General features: G+C 38.3%; 1 protein-coding gene across 8 annotated transcripts in view; it reads left to right on the top strand.

Annotated features, from left to right (window-relative positions):
• The window catches only part of LOC129244938 (homeobox protein 5), a 177,053-nt gene that overhangs the window by 139,636 nt on the left and 10,857 nt on the right, over positions 1-26,560 (top strand). For 7 of the 8 annotated variants that reach the window (XM_054882860.1, XM_054882857.1, XM_054882855.1 and 4 more), the window contains 3 exons: positions 20,210-20,484; positions 20,559-21,028; positions 21,288-21,527. In XM_054882860.1, the coding sequence (XP_054738835.1) occupies positions 20,210-20,484; positions 20,559-21,028; positions 21,288-21,527 (985 nt within the window). Of the gene's footprint in view, positions 1-20,209; positions 20,485-20,558; positions 21,029-21,287; positions 21,528-23,082; positions 23,415-25,793; positions 26,518-26,560 lie in introns of all 8 variants that reach the window. The other variant, XM_054882861.1, reaches the window with a different exon arrangement.

The raw sequence follows: 26,560 nt of genomic DNA, 5'->3' as shown, positions 1-26,560 counted from the left end.
GTCCATGTCTATGGCAGTGCTATGGCAATATGACAGATATACAGACATACATATGGAAGTACCCACAATTAGCGGTTCACTTGAAAAGTATCGCTGGTAGCGCATTGCAACCGAAAGCCATTCGATTGGCGGTGGCGCTGGAGGTGGTGTCCGGTCCAGTTCGTACGAGTACAAGCGCACATTGGGTCAGGTCGTTGGTGCTAAATATAGCTGAGTACTGTTGCACAAAGCATTAGAAGCATTTCTTTAAATATAATTGTTGTTGCTTTTTCTACATTTCTTTGGCTGCTTTCCGCTTTTACCGCTACGTTTTTTTTCATATGCGCGTAATTAATATCACTTCACTTTGTCTTGTTGCGCACTCACTTGGGGAGTTTGCACAAACTTCTTAGAAGCCGTGACGGCTGCCAAGGTGCTTCTGCTTGACGTTTGTTGTTGATATTGCGACAGCGAAAACTTCATAGTGTTTATTTTTGTTCTCAATTAACAGGTAGTGAAGCGCAAGAATGGATGAAGAAAAATATACAAATAAAAAACGAACAAAATAATAACAGAACCAAATAGGAAAAACTGGTTCGCTTTCGTAAAAGTATGCACCCATTTTTTGTTCTAAAATTTTCAACGAAAAAGTAGATGCAAAGTCTGTTCCAAAAGTTCCCGAACTGGTGCAAATTTAAGATCAATAAAAAGAGTTTTGGCAAATTAGTTTTTTTTATTCCAAATAGTTCCCTTCGGACTCATTATACTGACTTTGTACGCTCAAGAAGCTTATCAAACGACTTAAGCACGTAACTTATTTACGGATGTCTATGCCGTTGTGAACGTGGCATACTGGCTAATTGAGAAAAAGTGGCGGAGTAGCAGTATTGGAATTTGTACTCACAGTCAAGCTGCAGCTAACCCAAGCCCTTGCTAACCCACGCTGCTCTTCGAAATTAGTCGGTGAATGTAAGACAAAACTGAACAGTGTTGCAAAACACAACACAAAATTAGTCTTATTTGGGTGCCTAGACATTGTGGTATTACAGGAAACGAGTTAGATGATAAACTGGCTAATGAAGGCTCTGTAAGGCACCTTTCTAGGTGTCAATTCTGCATCGATTTAACTGTGGTTTGATGACTTCTTGAGGTCTACCCATAGAGGCCGTTGGTCTAGGTGGAGCTCGTGCAGAGTAGCCAAGTGCTTTGTGAAAGAACCAAACAGGAAAATAGCGACCTTTCTCCTAAAACTCAGCAGAAAGCGTCTGAGAGTACTGATGGGTGTAATCACACCAGAGCTCAACGCCTGCAGTCAGCATATGGCTGCCATGGGGGTCGTCAACAGATCGATATAAACCTATCATATTTCCCATCCTGTCTTGAGGATGACGACACTGCAGAGCATTTTCCCGGTAGCTGTCCGGCGTTTTCCAGAAACAGACTTAGGATATTGGGTTGTGATATTGCGATACTGAGTATTCATCAATGAATCCAAGAGATTTGTGGAAGAGTGACCTCATACTAGTTTTTCCATCTTACCACCCACATTTTATCTTACCTATCTCTCTATTCTTTCTACTGAAATCTATCCGGCACTAACTATGAGTGCTTGAACTAGTCCAATCCCCCACAAATCTAATCTAATCTAACTCGTTTTTGGAAATTTTGTTCATAATGGCGGTCATCGACCTTTGCATGTCTCGTTCCCACGACAGTCGGTTCTACGTTACCGAAACGACCCGGATTTATATCCGGCCAAGGACTGTCACTCCAGCAGCATTCCCCGTATGTAAATATGGGGAATGTTTATGCTGCTACAACAACAACCTTTGCATGTCTTCCCCGCTTTCGATACTTCAAAAAAAGTAATTTTCTAAACAGAGCTTAAGAAATGTAGAAACGCGCCCACGCGGAGCTTAAACAGGCGAACACGGGGAGTGGTTGATAGACATTTGTGGTCAGAAACGATGAGTGGGGGCCATTCTCGTGTAATAAAACCTAACTTTTCTATTTTCACAACATTCTAGGCGAACACAACGACATGGCGTCAGCTTTCATAAAGCGAAATATAGCAAAGCATAACCTTTTGGCCCAAATTCATCACACGCAATGAAGATTTCGGCTGCTTTTTATGACCTCACATTAAATGTCAACGTTTCATATCGCTTAAATCACTCAAAATTAGTGGAACGAGGCAATCACCACCATAAGCTTTTTGCTCGTATGCCATTTTACCCAGCTTAAAACAAAGTTGAATATTTGCTCTTTCTTCAAAAACTAGTTTGTTGCTCAATGCCAAGGCTTCGGATAAAAATGATACATCCACTAGAGTTGTGTAGGTAGGAACAAACATGAGAAGGTGCAAAGAGCAGTCCAAAGAACTTCTAAAGTTCATGCCGTGTGATGCCGCGCGGTTTTTATAAAATATAAAAGAGTCTGATTTGCTTGAAGATGTATAACCTCAAAATATGCTAGAGAGCTAAATATTCGCATCTTAACATTGTGGGCAAAAAGTAAGGTGAATTTGGTTGTAAAATGAAAAATCTTTATTTATTCTTGTAAATCAATTTCATCCCCTTCAAAATAATCCCCTCTCGATGAAATGCACTTATGCCAACGATTTTTCCAATCCCCGAAACATGCCAAATAGTCCATTTCCGGTATAGCCATCACCTTCTTCGATTCAGCTTTTATCTCCTCAATCGACTCGAAACGCGTTCCCTGGAGTGGTCTCTTGAGTTTTGGGAATAGCCAAATCAGGCGAATGCGGTGGTTGCGGAACGATATGCGTGGAATTTTTGGCGAAATGGTCACGAAGAACGAGTGCGGTGTGAGACGGTGCATTATCGTGATGCAAAAACCAAGAGTTGTTGGCCCATAATTCTGGTCTTTTTAGACGAATTGCTTCACGTAAACGACGCATAACGCTCAAATAATATTCCTTATTAACAGTTTGGCCAGGTGGAAGGAATTCATAGGGCATCACACCACGAAAATCGAAAAAAACTGTCATCGTGACCTTTATTTGACGAGTTTGACGTGCTCTTTTCGGTCTGGCCTCGCCTTTAGCACGATATTCGCTTGATTGGTCGGTTGTTTCAGGGTCGTAAGCATAAATCCAAGTCTCATCTCCCGTAATGATGCATTTGAGCTTGTCCTGATAGTCTGAAAGCATTGTTTCACACACATCAACGCGACGACTTTTTTCCAAGAAATTCAGAGTTTTCGGTACCAAACGAGATTTGACTTTTCGTAGGCCCAAATGGTCTTTCAAAATGCACCGGTTTTCACAGATCCTTCTGATATTCTGATCATATCAGTAAGGTCTTTAACAGTCAACCGACGATTTTTGAGCACTAACTCCTTCACTTTATTGACGTGTTGGTCATCTGTTGACGTCGATGGTCGTCCGGAGCGTTGCAAGTCATCAACACGTTCTCGACCCTCTTTGAAGTCTTTGTACCACTTATAAACATTTTTCTGCGACATGGTCGAATCACCAAATGCCTTCTGCAACATGCTAAACGTTTCCGCAGCCGAAATTTCATTCCGCAAACAAAATTTGATGGCACTTCTCTGCTCAATCAAATCAGACATTGTAAAAATCGAAAAATGCACTCTTGGTCGTTTGGTAAACACAAGCGTAAATATATTACTGATAATGACATTCACATTAAAGTTGGCCCAGATGTTATTAACAGTGCTGCCAACTCATGAAAAAAATAACTAGAGCGAAATTTTAATCCCGCGAAGTTTGACAAATAAATTCACCTTACTTTTTCTAAGTACCTCACATCCAAAGCAACCGAGGGCGAGACTGACGCGCAGAATGGGGTTAACTCAGTTTTTATTTAATCCTTCGCTCGAAAGTCATTTAAGAAAACTTATTACTTATTAAGTTTTTTTCAAGTAGCAGCTAAATATCTTCCAGCTCTATAATAAAGCTTTAGTATGCACTATTGCCAATCAAATTCAGATCTGATGCCGCTTTTACGTTTTTTATTTTCTCATTCACTAAGGCAAAAACTGCTTCTTACCCACCTTGCGCATCAGCGCGTGTTACCCATATTTGGCAACTTGTCTGGAGTACCAGCATAAGTACTTTCAAAACAAATTGCCTACAAAGTATTGGCATGATTTTCGAAATTTTTTCTGTGTTATTGTTGTTTATGTATCTTTTTTGCTTTGTTTCCTTCATTGATATGTATTAAGTGGACGATTTTTTTGCGCTATGCTCACAAATACTTCAATGCAAATTCGCGTACCGAATTGAAAGATGAACGTGCAGATATTGTTAAAATGACGGGAAAATACCAAAAAAAGAAAGAAAACAAAGCGTACAATGTAGTCAAAGGTGTTATAAAACACGCCGCCACACCTGTTTTTCGATTCGGCTCGAAGCGGAGAAGCTTGGCACGTTTTGGCACAGATATGGTATTTATGTTTTGATTTTATTATTGTTGTGGAAATAGCTTTCTACTTTGTAAACTAAAGTTGTTGACACGAACTTGCTAGATATGTTGATGATGATGGGCTGAATGAAGTATCAAAAACGATGACTGAGGCTAAGGGACTTAAAAATATACTACAACGTACTTTTAAGTAAAGAAACACCTTTTCTCTCCACATTTAGTTTAGGGAGGATGGAAAGCCGTTTGTAAAGAGGGAACAAAGAGATTATTATTATTATTATTATTATTATTGATAGTTTATTTATAAAATTAATTCTATACATAGATAAACTTGTGCCCTAGGCACTAACTATCATTGTCTTCAGCCTGCTTTCGTGGGTTATTAATAAGTCACGCATTTTTGAGATACTCGTACTTCGATTGCGTACGTTCTCGTTGACTTTAATTGAGGAAAGAGAGTTCGTGCAAATTTTATGCTTTCCTGGTGAAGAGCTGTGTGCTTTTAGGTCAAAAGCGATTGCTTCAGATTTTGCGGTGTAGATCGAATTCTACTTTTATTACTGCACTAGCAAACCCGGCCCCCTTCGCTGGGCACACTAAAATAGAATAGATATGGTTTAGAACAGAAAATATATGGTTTTCATATTATTTATTTCTTTATTCTTTATTCAAGCGCTTTGGCATAAACAATATTTTTTGTTTTTCTATTTGTTTTTGAGTAAATATAAAATATAAATTGAAAATCAGGAAAAAAGAAGATTGTTTTTAAATTTCAAATCAACAACCAAACTTACGAAACCCATTTTCATTACTTACTTAACAATGTGTGTAAGTTTGGTTTAATTCGGTGCAAAGACAGGGTGGGTCCACGTTTTGGCATATATTTCCAGATCCTAGTCATCAATAGGTATGAAAATTACCACGTATTAAAGCACTTATAAACAGCTTTCATTTGATATCCATATTCTACATACACAACCAAAGGTTACCCGGGTCCACGTTTTGACCTATATCTCGAGACTCCAGTCACGGAACGGCATGAAAAATACTCTGTACTAAAGCATTCACCAACAGCTTCAATTTGATATCCATATTGTACAAACACATTCTAGGGTCCACGTTTTGGTCTCTATCTCGAGACCCTAGTCACAGAGCGGTATGAAAAATACTCTGAACTAAAGCATTCACCAACAGCTTCCATTTGATACCCATATTGTACATACACATCCGAAGGTTACCCGGGTCCACGTTTTGACCTATATCTCGAGCCCTATCCAAAATAAAATATAATCCATGTTACTCGTGGATAATGTAGCTTTCGAATGGTGAAAGAATTTTTAAAATCGGTCCAGTAGTTTTTGAGCCTATTCATTACAACCAAACAAACAAACAAACAAAGTTTTCCTCTTTATAATATTAGTATAGATAAGCCGCGCCGGAAGAGGTTTATGAGGTATGTGTTGAACGTTTCATAGAAGAGAGTTACGTAAATATCGGAAGATGTTGAGCGTACATTCCCACGGCAGTCAGTTCTACGTAACCGGAACGACCCGGATTTATATCCGGCCAACGACTGTCACATCAGCAGCATTCCCCGATATGGGGAATGGGGTTATGCTCCTACAATAAGAACAGAAGTTGAGCGTTTGGGGAAAATGCCCTAAAAATTTAATAATGCAATGGTTCTTTAGCATCCAAGCTGGTTTATAAGACAAATTACGATTATTGCCAAACCAATTTTACAAGCTTGGTAAGCAATGGTCGCTTTGGAGGTCTCCGAGGCTTCCATTAATGCTCATTAATGGGAATAAGAAGAGAAAGAGAATTAGAATGAAATTGATAATGTGAGTTATTGCCATGGTGAAAAGAGTTTTATGGTGTGGCCAAATCAGACCGGTAGCTGGCTCTCAGTGAATTTGACAGATATGCTGACGTCATTCGTTTTGTGTTTCACTAAGCTGAAGCTAAATTTTGTGAAACACAAAACAAATGACATAGAATCCAAAGTTCCACTCAAACATTTTTTTCTTCACCATACCTAACGAACAAACTGGGTATCTATCAGCCCTGGCAGGAGCTACGAATAGGTTTGTTTACGAAAAAACTAAGAATGTGTTAGTGATATATGAAAACAAAAAAAATCAATACAGTATTCGTTCATGTTGCTTCGTTGCTATTGAACAACGACTGATTGGACGAGCGCTTGATTACATGTGAAACGATCGTGCGAAATTCGGCTGGCGAATACTCTCGTGCCGTGGCAGACGAAGTTCCCCTCACGGTTTTATTTTTCACCATAGTTATTGACCAAACTCGCAGACGGTGCTTAGTACTTTTGAGTACATACCAAGGCAAATATGCGCAAGGTGGGCAAAATTAGTCATCCAATTTTGTTTTTGAATAACTTTTTTACTAAATACAAATATTTTGAACGATGAAAATCTTTATTTTGACCTTCACGCGCTTCATTTCCTGCCTGTTTGTAAACTACAGCTGTCTACTTATAGTTCATAAGTGTCAAATGTGATTTAGGTACGTACGACGTCATTTACAAAAATTATAAATCTTCCGATAGAGCGATTAATTTTGTGCCACCTTGATGATTATAACTAGTTTTCTAATTCTTATTCATTTTATTTTAGTTTACAAATCAGATAGAAATGATTGCAGTTCGAATGGGAACTATGTTTATCTATAGGAGTTTTTGCAGAGTAATAAAGTCACGTTTTCACAGATATTTTCCAAGAGGCCTGGGAGCACATCTACCACAGACGAATCGCATAAGCAGACTAAAGAAAAAAGAACATAGAGGGTCTCCCGCTCGCAAAAAAATGTTTACCCGACCTTTTTCGATTGATTAAATTAGGCCAGTTATTAAAGAGGACGGCCGCCGTAGCCGAATGGGTTGGTGCGTGACTCGGCAGGCAATGGCAAACCTCCGAGTGTATTTCTGCCATGAAAGAGCTCCTCATAAAAATATCTACCGTTCGGAGTCGGCTTGAAACTATAGGTCCCTCCATTTGTAGAACAATATCAAGACGCACACCACAAATAGGAGGAGGAGCTCGGCCAAACACCCAAAAAGGGTGTACGCGCCAATTATATATATATTAAAGAGGTAGTGTTTGGAAACGATGTTTTGAATATTTCGAATGTTTTCGATGTTTGACTACCTGATAAGTCTGATTGATTGATTGAGTGAAGTAGTGATTCATTCAGAATCCCCCTAGCGTTTTCGCACCATTTTGTCGCCACATCCCCGTAACCAACTTGTTTAACAGTTATTTACAGCAAGACTATATCCAGTCTGTGTAGTTAAAGAACCTTATTGGGTTGTTGACGTCTAAGCCAGACAGTTGTTCGAGACTCTCGAACAGTGGTTTACCTACGGTTCACATTCTCTCCTTCCATATGGTAGGGCATTCACAGAGGAAATAGGAAATCGTTTCCTTTTTACCTGATAAGTCTATCCACAAATAATTTTTCTACAAAAAATTTATTGTAGATGTAGGAAAAACTAAAATTAAAAATGAAAATAAAAAAAATTATCAAGTAACCATTTTGCTACAAATTTTATTGATGGCTTCTAATATATTAACCTGAACCTTCTTAAGATGTTGAAGTTCCCAACACAGTATTATTAGGTTGGGTTCCCGGACTTGAGGGATATGAAGGAAATGAAATGGCTGGCCATTTTGCTAAAAAATACGCAAAAATGCCTCTAATTGGTCCTGAGCCTTTCTGTGAACTTAAAAAACTACATTAACGAATTTCTCAGTAAGTGGAAGGAGAAGAAAATCGTTGAACACTGACAAAATTCTATCGGTCAATGACAAGCGAAACAATTCCTCACACAGGAATTTCTGATAAGCTACTTAGCAGAGTAGGCTTAAGACTTTAACTGGTTTCTACAGGCCAGTGCAGTCTCATATATAACTTAAACTAAATTGGTCGGAGACCATCACCTGTCGTTTCTGGGAAATTGACACTGAACAAAATATTCAGAACACATTCTTTGTGAATGTACTGCCCTAGGCAGAAAAAGCCTTCACCACCTTAATGATATTGCCGTGCATTCATATAAATTAAGGGGCAATAAACCACAGAACGTGCTAAAATTAAAAAAAGCCATAAAATATGGAGTATCTCAGCAGGCTTGGCACAGTCCATAGATCGCTCTTGGTCGCAGTATGCAGCAACCCAATAATTATAATAATAATTAATAGACACACCCTTTAACTAAAAACAGAAAAAACCCGACCCTTGGACTAAGATTTATAAAAAGTGAACGTAAAAGCAAACAAAAAATATATTTTTTTAATTAAGCTTTAAAATCGAATACGCGAAAACATTTGAGTTTCAGAAATCATGCCAAATAACCAAATTAATCAGACATTTTTTGTTATTAATTTTTTTTAACCAGTTGATGGCGCTCCAAAGTAAATTATATGTATTTTTTTTTAATATTTTATGTGGAAAAGTGACAGTCTGTATTTTTTTTTTTTGTATGTAAATCAAAGATATTATTTAAAAAAGATATTTTTTCATTATTTTTTCTTTTTTTTTTTTAATTAACAAAGTATTTACAATTACTTTGGTTTTAGTTCCTTTTTACTTTCAACAGAAGGTGCATTTTTTCACTTTCCATCTACATTGCCATAACCCCCACCCAATTTTCGTATCAATTAAAGACAGCTCCTTTCAAAAATTGACTTTAGCGCTATCCTTTAGTGGATTTTTTTTTTGGAATTCAATGTAGAATCCGAATCTGCAAGGAACGATGTTGAGAAAAATCGTTGCCTAGAAATTGACCCACCCTAATGTACGCATATAAATCTGTACATATACTAAAGTTTATAAATATCGAATAGTTAAATGAGTCATCTACACAAATCTCTAATTAAATCTTCGCATATTTCCGGGAATTTCTCATCGCTATAATCGTGTTGAAAGAAATTTATGTATCATGGCGCATGCAGCGTAATGTCTACGACGTAGCAACCCATTAGGAAAAATATGCCAATTCCATAAAAAACAAAAAACAATTGACTTAAGCGATAAAGTTAAAAACTGCCTTCATATTTTTGTAGAGAAAGAAGCAAAATATTGAAAATGAAATTCCAGTATTGATTTTTGATTTATTTTTTGTACATGGGTGATACTCCGCGTGGCGCAAAATTCGGTTCTTATTATTTTTGGGTTTTGTTTGCAATTAAATAAAAATCAAAACGTAATCTTCAAGGTTACGGGTCAAGAATGCAATATGCATTGTTGCCCGGACAAAATGTAATTTTTTAAAATTTTACATTTTTAAACAAATTAATTGTAAACGCTGGTGTGTACTATATTCGTAGCTATTGGCCGTCCATTCTTTACCAAAGTAAGCTGTTGGACTTGAAGGAGAATTAAATAAGACTTACCCTTATATTGTATTTTTCAATTTTCAATTGTTTAACAGTAACTGTTTACACAAATTATGAAAAATTACACTTTTTTTCAAAACTATGAATGTCAATCGATTCTAAAGGGTGGTTAAGTTGCAAGGGCCGGTGTTGATTGTGAATAAAGTACAATTTTTTTAGAAAATTATTGTCATTTTTCTTTATTACGATAATATTGGTATGGCTCAATTACGTATGGAACAAAATATCGGCCAAATAGCCGCCGCGGCCTCGGCAGCACACCTCCATCCGATAGTCCAAATTTTCGATGACGCTGAAGCATAATTGAGGTTCTATGCCGCATTATCTCATCCTTTAGCTCTTGAATTGTTGCTGGCTTGTCGACGTACACCTTTTCTTTCAAATAACCCCAAAGAAAGAAGTCCAACGGTGTCAAATCACATGATATTGGCGGTCAATCGACATCGCCGCGACATGAGATTATTCGGTCATCAAATTTTTCGTGTGACAAGTGGCACCGTCCTCTTGAAACCACATATCGTCCACATCCATATCTTCCAATTCGGGTCATAAAAAGCTCGTTATCGTCTCACGATAGCGAACACTATTCATTTCATTCATTTTGAAAAAAATACGGCCCAATGATGCCGCCGGCCCATAAACCGCACCAAACAGTCACTCTTTGTGTGTGCATTGGTTTTTCGGTAATCACTCTTGGATTATCATTCGCCCAAATGCGGCAATTCTGCTTATTGGCGAATCCACTGAGGTGAAAATGTGCCTCATCACTGAAATCCCGAAGTGCGCGATATGCATTTTGATTTGAACGCCGTTTTCCTAATAAGCCTTAATAACTTATTATTCAAATTGAGTTAGTCTGAAATTAAAAAATGTCAAATGAAATGCAGAAAAAAACTTGACGTTTAGGGGTGGTTCACATTGAACATCGGCCCTTGAAGTTTAACCACCCTTTACAAGAAACATTAGAGGGATTTTGTAAGGGAAATATTTTTCTTTAAATCATTCTTTGATCATAAATCATTATAAGCAAATAGCGCTTCCAATAGCTCCAAGTATTGAATTCATCGGCAAATTAGAATAAATCAGTTTAAAAGTTTGGACATCTATATATAGATATATATAAAAATTCAGCCGTTTTTCGCGTTGTGATGAACTTTACGGAGAATGGCTCAACCGATTTTAACCAAACTTTGCCACATTAAAGAAACACATGTGGAGAAGGTTTGTGTTTTAAAATTCTAAGAATCGGATACCAGGGTCTCGAGAAATAGGCCAAAACGTGGACCCGGGTAACCCTAGGATGTGTTTGTACAATATGGGTAGCAAATGGAAGCTGTTGGTGAATGCTTTAGTACAGAGTATTTTTCATACCTATTGATGACTAGGGTCTCGAAATATATGCCAAAACGTGGACCCGCCGTGTCTTTGCACCGATTTAAACCAAACTTACACACATTGCTAAGTAAGTATTGAAAATGGGTTTCGTAAAGTTTGGTTGTAATTCGGAACACCTGCAACACGTTCTTTTGAACCAGCCATAATGTCGTTTACTTTTTAAACGCTTGGGGCGGAACTGAACTATCAAATTGACAGTGTGAGTTACAATGTGTCAATATTTCTTTCTGATTTGGACGCCATAAGGAGAAGACGTAAGTGCAAAGTGTAAACATTTTTTGTGAATTTTTTTGGAGTGGATTTTGGAACAGTGAATAATTTCTTACGAAATTTGAGAATTTAATGTGAAATCCGAATGTTCAAATGAAATTATGTTTTGTGGGTTTATTTTTTCGGTTCATATGCGATAAGCTACGATACACCATGAGGGAAAAAAATGGTAAAAAAAAATGAAAAAACCAAAGAAATTGTGAAAGGATCCAAAAGAAGAGCACGAAAAATTGCCATTTGAATTCAAGCGTTTGCAACTCCCCTCATTCGTTTAGCATTTGCAATAACTATCAATAAATCACAAGGACAAACTTTAGAAATATGCGGGATGAATTTAGAAGAACCAGTATTCACCCATGGTCAACTATACGTTGGCTGTTCACGTGTTGGGAAGCCAACAACATTATATATTTACTCAAAAACAAATAGAAAAACAAATATTGTTTATGCCAAAGCGCTTGAATAAAGAATAAAGAAATAAATAATATGAAAACCATATCTTTTCTGTTCTAAACCATATCTATTCTATTTTAGTGTGCCCAGCGAAGCGGGCCGAGTTTGCTAGTATTTTTATAATTTGTTTAAATAATGATTATTCAATAGTTAGGAATTATACAATAAAAAGGAAAATTTTAATTCGTCTGTGAATTCAACGGTTATTTTGTTTACGGAAATTTATGCGGTAATTTATTAGAAACTTACCTTAGCTTTGATTCCTTTAATAACTTTTTTTGTATTTATTTGTTTAAACAAATTCACTAAACTTGCACGTGTAACTATTAGGAAGAAAGCACACGGTTTAATACAGAAAGGCTTCACCGTGACGCACATGTAATACTGATTTTTTAAACGAATTGTCGGCGATTCTCAATTGTTTTCATGTTGAGGGCATTTCATTCATATTCACTAGACTAATAGTACTACACATTATTTAAGATTGATAATAAATAATTATTAATTTTATTGCAAAATATATGGAGGCTTCTCAGTGACGATTCTGGTATCCCCAATAGAAGTTTGTTACTTCCAATGTATAAAAACTAAACAATTCAATCATGAGATTAATTTCTGCCTTAGTGGATCAAGTTAGCAAAGTTAGATGTTGCTTTTACTAGGGTAAAACTAATTTCACATCTTATTTTTATGTAAATAATCCAATTTTACTGATACGCTTCACCGTGACGCAAAAAACTGAGGACATGAAATATCATCCAAAAAAGCATTAAATATTTTTTTGTTTAATATTTATATTTATTTATATTTCTCAATTCTACTACCTATGTATAATACCAAAATGTCAATAACAGTTATACTGATTATTATACTTCACAAAAATCTTGGTTTTTATTTTATAAGTGATGCTGGGGACAGGCTTCACCGCGACGTTTTGGCACCTTAAACTGCACTTTTGAAGAAAATTCTATTTTTTTTTCATATACAGGGTTGGCCATATTAAACTGACCCATGTGATTATTAAAAAAATATGGAAAAAGAAACATTTTTTTGTGTTTCATTGTGAAAAACATTTAATTTAGTTCAAGGAGATTCGTTTACATCACTTTTTGAATATGATATCGCGCAAGTGGTCGCCCTTAGCTCGTATAGCGTAATGTGCCCGTTTTTCGGCGTTTTCCATAGTTTTGGTCAGCGTCTCGGCCGATATGGCGGCTATTTCCCGTCGGATATTGGCCTTAAGTGCGCCTAGTGTCTTTGGCTTGTTGACGTAAACCTTAGATTTCAAATTACAGTAAAAAGTTATAGGGTTACTCAATGGGTCAGTTTAATATGGCCAACCCTGTATATAACTACTGATTTTTGTTTGTAAACGCAGAAATTACTTTTTCACGTTGGATTCATTACTGTAAATACTATTTATTTTTTTAAAAACGCCTGGGGCATGGAATTCTGCGCCACGCGGAGAATCACCCACATATACATATAAATAAGTATGTATGCTCTTATGCTGGGTCCCAGGCCACAGAGATATAACAGGGAACTGTAGGGCAGACCAACTTGCAAGAGAAGGTACCTGTATGTCAGACATAAGTAATTTTATGGAGATACCTCTCGCAACTTGTAAGCTTCTCATCAAGGACGCACTAATCAATTCTGCAAATCAGAGAAATTGCTAGGCAAACATGGCCAAGGCTAAATTTACGTCTGTCCAAGAGTATTATAAAACTGAGTAGACTTCAAATCGGGACCTTAGTAGGGGCCCTCACAGGACATTGTCTCATAGGAAATCATGCAAGGAGATTAGGGGTTTACACACATGATTTCTGTCGTAGCTGCAGAAATGAGGAGGAATTGGAAACAATTCAACACCTTTTTTGCACATGCCCGGCTCTAGCCAGAAGCAGAAACCGATTTTTAAAATCCTACTTCTTAACGAATATAGATAATTTATACACTTTAGGTATCAACAACCTTTTACGCTTTGTCAAAAGCTCAGGATGGTTCAATATGGAGAGGGAAATGTAGCCCAGCCCCCGCAGCTCACAACTTACCCATTCCGTGGTCTAAGTGGCATCGTTGTCCCTATGTGCGATGCGGCTGCCAAACCTACTTACCTACCTATGCTCTACCATAAATTTGGCTTCAACTATTTTTATTTTATTTTTATTTTATCCACGCTTGACTGGCTATTTGAGTATAATAGAATTGAAGAAAACTCACTTCGGTGGCCACTTTTTAAATATTTAAAATATCAGTGGTTCCAGCAAGAAATTTACACAAATTGACAGGCGGATACATACGGGGAAATGAATTGCCTGCAGTAAGTGTTTGGAAAGATCCTATGAGCCATAAGTCACAGTGAGAATGGGCATCCGAAACTATTAATTTCACTTGCGACAAGAAGCAGTGCACAATCAGACCCAACTTGATTTATACGTGAATAGGTGAATGACGGACTTTCTATGCTATTAATCAAAGATAAAATTGCCTATTTATTTATTTATTCAATTAATAGTCGCAAAAATACAATATATCTTACAGACTATGAAAACAGATTAATGTTACAGAAATGTGTTAATCAAAGTAAACAGAGGAAAATTATTAGATAATACTAAGAATTTAGTTCAGCAATTCATTTAGTACCAATTTGAAGTGGTTCTTTGTGGAAGAAAAATCCAGGCCAGTATGATTTGAAAACTAATTAAAATCTCCCAAAGTTCTAGAAATTGGAGAATAGGAAACATAATTAGTTCTTACCATCCCTAACCAGAAAAAATTATGATTCCGTAAACTTCGCTGAGAAATATTGAAATTGACTTTCTCGAGCACCAATGGGGAGTCAATAACCCCATTTATTAAATCGAAAAGGAAAGTAATGGAGAGAATAGTCCTTCTAATATCTAGGGATTTTAGATTTATGAGCAAGCACCGACTTTAATAGGATGGAATTGAATCAGTGAAATTTAAAAAACGCAAAACATAACGCACCAAATCTTTCTGCACACGTTGGAGCCTACATATATGACAAACAGTAGTACACTTCGTTAGGGGGCGTCCATAAATTACGTGAGGTGTTTTTTTTAATTTTCTGACCCTCCCTCCCCCCTGGTGAGGTGTCGTGAGATTTTATTCAACCCCCTCCCCCATCCCCCAATCTCACGTGAGATTTTTCAAAATGTGGATTTCTTATGTAAACGCGTTGGATTGTTATTGTAAAAAGAAAAAAAAATTGCTTCGTGCTTTTATTTACGACTAGTTAAGACTAGTAATCAATATTGCTGATAGTTATAAGTGTAATAAAAATTTAACAATAGAAGACTTAAATCGTAACTACTGCGATTAAAAAAAGAATATCTACTCTAATTCAGTCCATGGAGAATCATGCGCTGTTTCAAGAGAGACTATTGGGACCAACATGTCCATATGATTTTCAGTAAAATCATCTGCTCCTTCAACTTCGTTCTGATCTAGCCACTCTAAGCCGTTGACGCTTGCGCACAGTAACTCATTAGCACGTCTTGTGACAATCCGTGAGGGTCGCACTTTGCGGAACATACGCGCTTGCTTAGCTGGTGCAATGTGAGCTGTCCGCCTGTGCTCTGCAGCTTTTGTGATAGATGCGAAGTAAATACCGCATGTACTGCAGCATCTTTTCTCTAAATTATCACGTATACTTGGGCAATAGAGATCATAAGGCGTGCTGATGAAGGCATTCAGCGGTTGAATCGGTAGGCGTATTCGAAATGGAGCGAATGACTTTGCGTCATGCTCTTTAAAGTCCGGAATTGTCAAACGTCCATCAACCTGAGTGATAGGGTATAGAGGTGGCAGAAAACGGTCGTGATGAATCATACGCAGATCCATGTGTCGCTGCCACTCAGCTCGTACGCTCTTGTTCATCGAGTCGCGCGTTCGGCTGATAGTGGCGCGAAAACAAACGACGGGCTACACTGTACAGTAAATTCAGATTAAATTGAGCTATTTGGTATAAAACAAATATGGTGGTTTGACAGTAGTAATGTATAACGTCGAAGTATGAATGAAATTATTTTCTTTCGAACGAATTAGTGAATGATCTTAATCATACTACGATTACGCTTAAGATTAAATCTTAAGCATGTACAATCTGGATAATGGACCAAAATAGTATAATTTTTTTTTGTTTTAATCAGAAAAAAAATTGCGTGATATTTGCCGAGACCGCCCCCTCTCTCCAACGTAAGATTAGATGAGATTTGACTCGACCCCCTCCCCCCCTTAAACATCTCACGTAATTTATGGACGCCCCCTTAGCATCTGGAGGAAACATATCCCTCTAAATAGGGTTTCATTAAATCAGTTCATTTTTTCGAACCACTTACAACAGCCGTCAACCTGTCGATGGTTTTCGATAGTTGAAGTATAAACTATGATCAAAATTCCTTGCTGAAAATTCCTTCAGGCTGAACTGAAGATGGGGGTATTCAAAAAATTTCCTTGCCAAGATCGGCAGCGTCACCTTGAAAAAAAAAATTTAAGCAAATAAGAAATAAGATATTTTAAAGCCACAATATTTTCACATTTTAATGTAGTGCATTCCTTCCAAAAAAGAAACGATTCATCATTCAAAAATTAATGTGAATAATTATGAATAAACTAAACAAATCTGGGGCGATAGCACCGATGGGCACAACACCATCGAGATATCACTAAATAACACCCTTTATCCATACTATGGGCGATAACTTGACAGCTCTACTACTTCCATGCTATCCCAGATGAAATTCAGAAGGTTCCATTATAGGCGAATGAGTTGACGATTGGACGATAGTCACATCTCCTTTCAGGCAAACGGGCGTTGAGCAGAAACTTTGTTTGACCTGCTGAGAACGTGGAGGCCAACTTGCATCTGATTAAACTAAAATTGAGCTAACAAAAATCTTAAAAAGAAACTTATTAAAATTCTTGAAATTCTGATTTTTTAAGGTCACTAACTTTTAAAAAAATCTACATAATTGCTCAAAATTCTAAAAATTTCAACACGATTTTCAGTATCCAGTATCCACTTCACTTCTAACTTACGCCAAATTATACTAAAATTGGATTGGCATAAACATTAATGAGAAATCTGATAACAATTTTAGAGTCAAAATTTTTTTTTTTTTTGTAATTTTTTTTAGAAAGTCGGCTATGTTTTGTACTATTTTCGTTGATAGACTTAGAGGTGGACAATTGCATTAGTAACTGGGTCATCTCTATGCTAGAAACCAACATAACCAAGAAGGTCCGCAGGGGCACTCTACAGGGGGGAGTATTATCTCCACTTCTTTGGTAACGTGTGATTAGAAAAATTTTAATAAAACTTAATAGAGGTGGAGTAAAAGCGGTGGCGTACGCTGATAATGTGGTACTAATGGTGTCAGGACTGTGACCCAATACGATCAGTAGGATTATACAAAGGGCGTTATGCGAGCTTAATTCTTCGGCCACAGGATGTGGCTTATGTTTAAACCCGCGTAAAACAGAACTTATGCTTTTTACCACCAGAAACAAGGTACCAATTTTTACACTACCAAATATTAACGGACAAACTCTTTCACTTTCACTCAGTGCAAAATACTTAGAGGTAATTCTGGAATCCAAACTTAGCTGGACATTAAACGTCGAAGAACGGGTAAGGAAAGCAGAAATTGCTTTATATGCCTGTAAACGTATACTAGGAAGAAGATGGGGTCTTTCACCCAAGTATGGTTGTATAAGGCGGTTATACGGCCTATTTTATCGTATGGTTCGGTAGTTTGGTGGAAAGTTCTAGGGAGAGATTACAATACCGAATTACTCGGCAGAATACAAAGATCAGCCTGTTCAATAACGATTGGTGCAACCAGATCATGTCCTAGGGAGGCTCTCAATGCACCGACAAACGTTATTCCAATAGACTTACATATAAAGAAGACCGCAACCATGAGTGCGTTTAGGGTAAATGAAGCGGGTCGCTGGACAGAAAAAATGGATGGCTTTGCAGTCTATTATTGCGACAAACTCTTCGTTAACCTCGAAGAGGACTGACTACATCGTCCCGACGGTAACATTCAATAGGAATTTTGCCACACTCTTTCCATCTAAGGAGGAATGGAATAACGGATTCCCACTAAACAACTTCGACACCACAGTCTATACAGATGGCAGTAAAATGGATTGTGGTGTTGGAGCTGGTATATATTGTCATAGACTTGGAATTGAAAAATCTGTGCGTCTCCCTAATACCAGCAGTGTCTTCCAGGCGGAAGTACTGGCAATTGGGGAAGCCTGTAGGCTACTAATCGCAGATTTCTCTTTTAAGGGTAATATCGCTTTTCTCTCGGATAGCCAAGCTGCAATCCAGGCACTGGGTTCGGCTACAACAACCTCTAAAGTGGTGGAACAAAGTTGGAATAGTCTTACCACCTTGAGTGAAAACCCTAAAGTAACCTTAATCTGGGTCCCAGGACATCGGCACATTGAAGGTAACGAAAAAGCAGATGAACTGGCAAGAGGAGGATCTGCTATAAGTAACACTCTTGCAGAATCGGTATTCACACCCCTGGGTGCAGATAAGAAGACAATTTCCCTAAAATACCTCCGAATCACGGATTGTAGGTGGAGAGACCAGACGAAATGCAAAATTAGCAGAAGGTTATGGCCCACTTACAAACTCAAGCAATCGTCGACATTGATAAACATGAAACGACGGGACGCCTGTAGACTAACGGCCGTCATAACTAGCTTTTGGTCTATCGGAGAACAAGCAGCCACAATGGGCATCCCTCACAACACGCACTGTCATAGTTGTAAACAACCGGAGAAAAAGGAAACAAACTTCCATTTCCTCTGTAAATGCCCTGCCATATGGAAGGACAGAATGTTAACCCTGCGCAAACCGCTTTTCGAGGATCTCGAGCAATTATCTGGCTTAGATGTCAACAACCCAATAAGGTTCTTAAGGGGGGGTAGGGTCACAAAATCGAAATTTTTTACGATTACGTCATAGCATTACGTCATACTTTAACTGAAAAATTCGACTTTTTTAGTTTCAGATGATTCTACGACGAATGCCGATTGGCACCGCAGAGCACCTCTCGAAAAACATATATTATCTCCAAAAAAACTCTGTCATGGGCTTATTTGTCAATATTTTATTATTAATATTTTTTAAAAACTTATTGAAAAGATGTACAATAACATGCAACTGATTTTATTAAAGTATCTTAAGCCATACTTCTGTAAAAAATTAAAAAAAAGTGTATTTTTTTTAGCGCTAAACCCTACCACCCCCTTAAACCACACAGACTGGTTATAGTCTTGCTGTAAAAAACAGTTAAACAAATTGGTAACGAGGATGTGGCAATAAAATGGCGCAGAAGCGCTAGTTGGATTCTGGATGAATCACCACTTTAACCAACCACCCAACTATTTTCATGAGAGTTTTAATACAGGAACAAAATAGAACTAACAAATAGCTGTACGATATTCAGTGACACTCACTGTATCCCCTTTTTGTTTTAGAATTCATTACAAAAAACAAATATATTTAATTGTTCCCCTTTACTGTAGGTGTTGAATAAATTTCTTACTGGGCCACGCATTCTTGACTACGCATCCGCTGCACGCAAATTTGTTTAAGTTTAAAAATAGACAAAGAAGTTCATTGTTTAACAAAGCAAAAGTGCTGAGTGGAGACGAATTTGTCGCCTTGCATTGCAAGATGCCAAGCACAAAACCAAGAGTCAATGCTTGACGCAAACGTATAAAATGTTTACTAGCGCTTTGTCGTTAAAATAATTAATTTTAGAGTTGAAATTTTAAAATAGTCGAGCGCATAACGTTGGTACTATATATAGTATGTGCGTATGTGTATATATGTATGTAGATATGTGTGCGTTTGCGTTTTCTCCCTTTCTTCATGCCCCAACTTAATTAAAAATTTCAAGCCATAATTGCATGCATCTTACGCTCCGATACGGTAGCTTCAATTTTGAAAACATTGAAATGAAAAATATTAAATAATACTTTCCCCATTTTCTACACTTTTTTCATTATTCAGCTGGCTAATGTCATTAGAGTAACAAAATAAATATAAAAAACAAAAACATCTGTAACAAATTGTTATTATTATTTTGTCTATTGTACACATCAACGCTTAAAAAAAGATTTAAAAATAAAACAAACCGAATAATTTTATTTCTCCTCTGTTTTTTCTTCTCTTTTATCTCTCTTCTTCACTATCCACCGAACAACTCCCAATAAAAACAACAGATAACAGCAGCACAATTGCGAACACAGCAGATCCATATCCGGATGCACCAACTCAATTGGTGCCTTGCCCCATCTGCCGCCGTACCTTCAATCCGGTTACGCTGCAGAAGCATGTGGGCATTTGCGAGAAAATGGCGACCAAAAAGCGTAATGTTTTTGATTCATCACGACAGCGACGCGAAGGCACCGAATTGGCTAGCTATCCGTTGCCGAAGAACTTCGGATTGCCGACAACGAAGCAAGAGCCGCGCGGACAGTCACCTAAGCCGTTGCAGGTGAGTGTAGATTTGAAATAGTTTGAATTTCTCAAATAGCAAAAAAAAACACATTGCTTCTACTGCTTCTCCAGCACATTGCTTCACCCATATTGACGCGCAAAAAGTCGAACGGCGGTGAGGAGCTGGCGCGCAGTACCGCACGCGCCTCAATGCGCAAATTGGCAACCGCTACCACTGCACACAATCAATCACATAGCGTCACACCCTCAGCCGCCGCCACCAGCGCCGTTCCCGCCCACAACGCCAACAGTCAAATGAACGTGTCAACCTCGTCGACCACATCGCTGCCCGGTGCCGGCAACTTTACACGCGATCGTATGCGCTCGTCCGAGCGTTCACTCGCCAAACGCATACAGCCACCGCCGGCCGAACAGTGTCCACACTGTGAACGCTGCTTCGGCCCGAAAGCCTACGACCGGCATGTGGAGTGGTGCAAGGAAAAGGCATTGCAGGCTTCCATCAAACAAACGGCAAAAACCGAACAAAACTTGGCCAAAGAGCGACTGGAGGCGCGCACAAAATACCGAGCACCCTGTCTCAAGTAAGCGTTGAAATTTCATTCGATATGGGGAATTTACTATATGTCAAATGCGGTAGTGAAATTTGAAGGAAAAAATTGTGAAATTTGTTGGAAAAAAGCAAAAACTACATATTATTTTGCCAACTAATTTCTTCATTTTGTCAACTAGCTTCTTTGTTAATTTTATTTTTTCTATATTTCACCATTATTTTTTTTTTTTTTTTTTTTTTGTATAGTAGAAAACCAAAACAAAAAATAATTAATGATTGAATATTTGCAGAACTAAGCGTTCGATAAATCGTGACAAATACGCGGGTTTGGCAGGTGATGAGAACGAAATCGGCGACAGTGTGAGAGCGGGATACGCCAGTCACCATAACAATAGCAGCAGCAACAACAATACCAGCAGTAGTATACTAAACGGTATTAGCAGCATCGATGACAGCAACAAATTTAACAGTAGCGGCAACAATAACGGGCTTATGTCACTATCGATGACATCTTCACTGACCAGTGAGAGGTGAGTGCGCTAACAAATACCAATAAATATTGAGCGATAAACTAGCGGTAGTTTATTAGTTTTTTGTAGAGAATATTGATATATATGTGTGTATTTGCGATACTGTTACTTGTAGTACTGGGCAGAATCGATACTTAGACTGAGAATCGTCACTTACTCTCACAAGAACCGGCAGTGCATGATTTTGAAAAGTATCATTAGTGGGATACTGAAAAATACACAAAATGCCGCAGTATAGTATTAGGCTCTAAATTGGAAATTATACACAGTACGAATTCATAGCACTCAATGTCAAGCCCCGAATAAGCATTATAAAGGGTTTTCCAATAACAGGTGTTATCTATCGCTATTGAGAGATGATTAACGATTTTTTATGGTCAGAATTGGATGGTATTGATCTCGACAACGTTTATTTTCAACAAGACGGCGCTACTTGCTACACCAGCAACGAAACCATTGATCTTTTACGGGTCCGTGTTATCTCTCGAAGAGGTGATGACAATTGGTCACCGAGATCTTGTGACTTAACACCTTGTGCTTTTTTCTTTGGGGCCACGTGAAAGAGAAGGTCTACGCCAATAGCCCAGGGTCGATTCAAGACCTCAAAGATGGAATTCGTGAGGCCAGCGAGGACATGGCCAGCCACTTTGCAATTCGGTTATGGAAAATTTCAAGAAAAGGGTATTGTCCTGTAAGCGTAGTCGTGATGGTCATTTACTTGATGGTATTTTCCACTATTAACGGCATACCTTCCTCTATAAAATGAAATAAACATCCGATCATTTATATATATTAAAAAATTGGATTTTTCTTTGAATATCAAAATAACACCTCTGTTTGGAAAACCCTATACTTGTCTCTCTTTACTGCATGAGTATTAAAGGGAGATGAGTATGCGCAGTAATGCTCAATTGATTACTTTTTGCGTTGATTTCTTCCCCAATTAAAGATCTGGAGTCATTCAAAAACAACTCTTAAAAAACAAAGTACTGCCAGATTGAAGATAAAGTACGCGATACTTTTAAAAACACCCGATTTTTAAAAGAATCGATACTGAAGTACTCGATTCTGCCCATCAGTAGCTATTTATATTTATACGTTCATTACAAGAAACGTATATAGTGACAAGAAGCTGTAATACTCGTAATGGTCCGTTCCTCATAACCAAAACCTGGTACGAAAATTCAACACACAAAAAGGTAATTGATTTTAGTGTGAATTTGTGTGGTGGAATTTTCTACTCCAGTTTTGCTAGAGCAATAAATCGGAACTACAGCCTTTTATCACTAGGTTCATTATCATTTTCCTTATCATGCATTATAATTGAAAAGACATCTCACAATTCACCACACCTCTACCCCATTATAATTTTTGTTTTCTAAATTACTACATTTGCGTTAAAAAGCAAGTAGCTGATCGAACCATGCACGTAATGAGTAGCCGAATTAAAAAAAAAAAACAATTCTACCATACTTATTAAAATCCAACAATTGCCTCTCTCTTTCGCCTATTCACCGTAACCTCATCAATGTCATTATCTCATGACCATCGCCAGAAAACCCACAACCATGAAAGACTTTCCTAGCACTTTACGCTCTCGTAAATCGCATAGAAACGCCATTGAATTGCGGCCACCCTCACCTATGCACCATGCCACCGTCGGTGTTGATGAATACGTCAAGGCTGCTTACTTCGACGACTTACGTTTGATGGGCTCAAAATTGGCCAAGAACGATACATTCCAAAAGAAGACACCAAAGCGTCGCGTCACGCTGAATGCAATAAATACGAGTATGCAGTCGCAACAAGGCCCACACGAAGCACCACTCCAATTCGAGAAGATCCGAACACGCAATTACGATGAAAGAATGCCAATTGCCCCGTCAGGTATTAATCTGTCCCACGTATGTAAGTCTTTTTTAAAGAATTTTTTATCCATGTGGGCTGCTAAAAGACTGAGCATTTCAATATCGCATCGAGTTGAGTTTCTAAATCGAACTCAGTTCACAAAATCAACGCATTCATTTTTTATACTCAAACTCCTGGAAGATGTTGTCGGCTCAGTCAGAAAAGCAGAAAATAGTAGTATCGGATAGGATTCCTATGGTACTCATATCTGCTAATTTTGTCCTAGAAGCGCACCAAAATCTTCTCAGACAGCTTTTTCACTGTACTCTCGTAGACTCCAAAACACGCATAGCTGCAATAAATATTGGCTTTGAACAAGGCACCCATCACCACTAGTCGCTTCAGGCAAGCGAATTCAATAATTCCATATTCCCGTAGTAATAACAAATATTATATAACGCCAGAGCTGGTTCTACAAGTCAGAGTATTCTGAGATGGCAAAGTGAGCAACGCAAGCTAGGCTCATGATTGCACTCCAACACACCAGAATGGCTTTACAGCTCTTAAAGCAATCAACTTCACTCATGCATCAGAAGATTCTTGCATGAGTCACTAAGCCCTTAGTCCATTTTTCATATACTATACTTCTAATAGAAAATAAAACAAAAAATATGCAACTTTTATACACTATTTAGTCTTAACCTCGGAACGACACTAGAGTAGTTCTTATTCTCGATTGGTGCGGTAACCGTTACGCGATTTGGCCGGGTTTCTTTCCGGTGCGCCAGCTAGAAACCCCAACTGAAGCCAAGTCCTTCTCCACCTGATCTATCCAACGCAGAGGAGGTCTTCCTCTGCCACCACCAACTGGTACCGGATCCAATACTTTCAGAGCCGCAGCATTTATATCCATTCGGACGACATGATCCAGCCAACATAGTCGCTGGATCTTTATTCGCTGCACTATGTCCCCGTAAAGCTCATCAGCTCATTGTTCCATCGCCTGTTATACTATCCGTCACCCACATGCAAAGACCCAAAAAATTTCCGCAGAATCTTTCTCTCAAACACTCCAAGCGTCGCTTCATCGGATGTTGTCATCGTCCACGCTTCTGCGCCATACGTTACGACAGGTATGAAGAGAGCTTTATAAAGTGTTCATTTTGTTGGTCGAGAGAGGACTTTACTACTCTAGTCCAAAGTAGCACTTGTTGGCAAGAGAGATTGGATTTCCAGGCTGACATTATCATCGGTGTTAATGCTGGTTCCTAAATAAACGAAGTATCGTACAACATCGAAATCATAACTGTCAACAGCCACGTGGGTGCGATACGCGAGTGCGCCGATTGTTTGTTTCATGACAGGAGGGACTAGTCACCAGAATACTAATCATATAATATCGAATAACCCGAAAACACTAATAACCTTTTACTTTAACATTCATCTAATCTCATCTCCACTCGAGAGTTCGACTGGTCTTACTATATAAGAATTCTCATATGAGACAAGGAACGTTTGAAACCGAAATTTCAGAAATTTCCGTATATCTGAATCAAAGATGATAGTTCGAACATCCAGGTTTGACCATCCGCTATAGTGAAAAACGAAAATGTGAGAGTCACGATCATCGGCACGAGAATCCTGTTCGCTCATTTCACACACTCGTCCAATCAGTCGTTCAGACAGCAACGAAGTGACATATGAGCGAAGACTGTGTTGATACTTTTCGTATATCACCAATACAATATCTCCTCTCCAAACCGATGTCATGACCCCAGTTATATCAGCCAATCAGCTGATTTCTTCAAAATCACTGAGAGCCGGTTAACGGTCTGATATTGGCCACACCTCCTGAATACTTTGCAACATGTATCTGAAGAGTGAATGCATTGCTTATCGATCCGATCAGATATCGCATTATTCGCAACTGAAATTAAGATATCGCTTTATCGTTCACCAAAATTTGTGTTAGTCCTTTAGTTGGAAAATGAGCAGGAAACCACGAGACATTTGATGTGCAGATACGATGTTGTCAGCGCTACTTCTAGATAATCAGAAGCACTCTGCAAAGGTATTTATCCAAAATATTGGGTTTGAGTTTTAGTAAAATAAAGCATGGCTAGTTGGATTTAACGCTGTCAATTATGAGTTGAGTGATCTTGTCATCCATTGAGGGCGATTAGATGGAAATAGGAAATAGCATCGGACTTTTAAGCCACTTAGACCATCCTCTTTCGTTTAGTTTAGTTTGAGCTCTGAACCTCAATCAAATTATTGAGCTTTTCGTTTCACTTGTTAGACACCATTTGCTTCCTCCCGTGCGCTATTCTTCTATTCTCGGCGAAATACAATTTCTTAAGCTTAACTCTTCCTTGCTTCATTCTCATTACTTTTCATCATCACTTTTTGTCCGCGCAGACCTTACAATAGATCAAAGTCTCGGAGATGCAAATGCCTTGTCTGCAGCACTAACATACACTGCTTGCCCTTTGAAAGGTGTCAGTAAAGCTACAATACCACCGCGTACTTCAACACAACTTACACATAGCGTACCTGTGGTCAACAAGTCAAGAAGTAAACTGAAACCCAAAGTTCCATCGGAGCCAAATATACGCGCGGACGCGGGCACTGTAATGACAAACACCGATGAGAAAGCCATGCCACGTGACGATGCTAATAATAGCCAGTCACACGACGTGGTACAACAGCGTCAACACCAACAACAATTGCAACCGCTTACACCACCAATGCAAATGTTGCAGAAACGTCAGACTACTTTTGATAAGTTGCCAAACACGACATTTGCTGTAACAACCATCGAAACAGCCACCACCACCTCGTCTGCAACTGCTTCACACACCAAATCGGAGGTGAATGCCATTAGATCGTTGAGAATATGTCGAACTAAACGCAAGAAGTTAGTCCGTCAGTCGATTTCGGCACATGCCGCCCCGATGAAAGCGATACCATTAATCAAGGAAAGCATAGAAATCTTTGGTACACCTTCAAAAATACTAAGCAACGGCGTCGAACAATTAAAAGGCAACGATAGCCGAATACTGGCGGACGACGAGACGGAAGATGAAATTAAGGTTATAAAAGCACCGCCAAAACTGGTGCGTAACAAGTCCTTTGTGCTCAGGTTTGTATGAATTCATAGAAAGAATACAAGGCCAAAAAGGCTC

This window comes from Anastrepha obliqua, chromosome 4 (genome assembly GCF_027943255.1).
Source record: "Anastrepha obliqua isolate idAnaObli1 chromosome 4, idAnaObli1_1.0, whole genome shotgun sequence".
Classification (NCBI taxonomy): domain Eukaryota; kingdom Metazoa; phylum Arthropoda; class Insecta; order Diptera; family Tephritidae; genus Anastrepha; species Anastrepha obliqua.
Note: the sequence above shows the minus strand (reverse complement) of the source record. Positions and strands in the feature narration are given on the sequence as shown.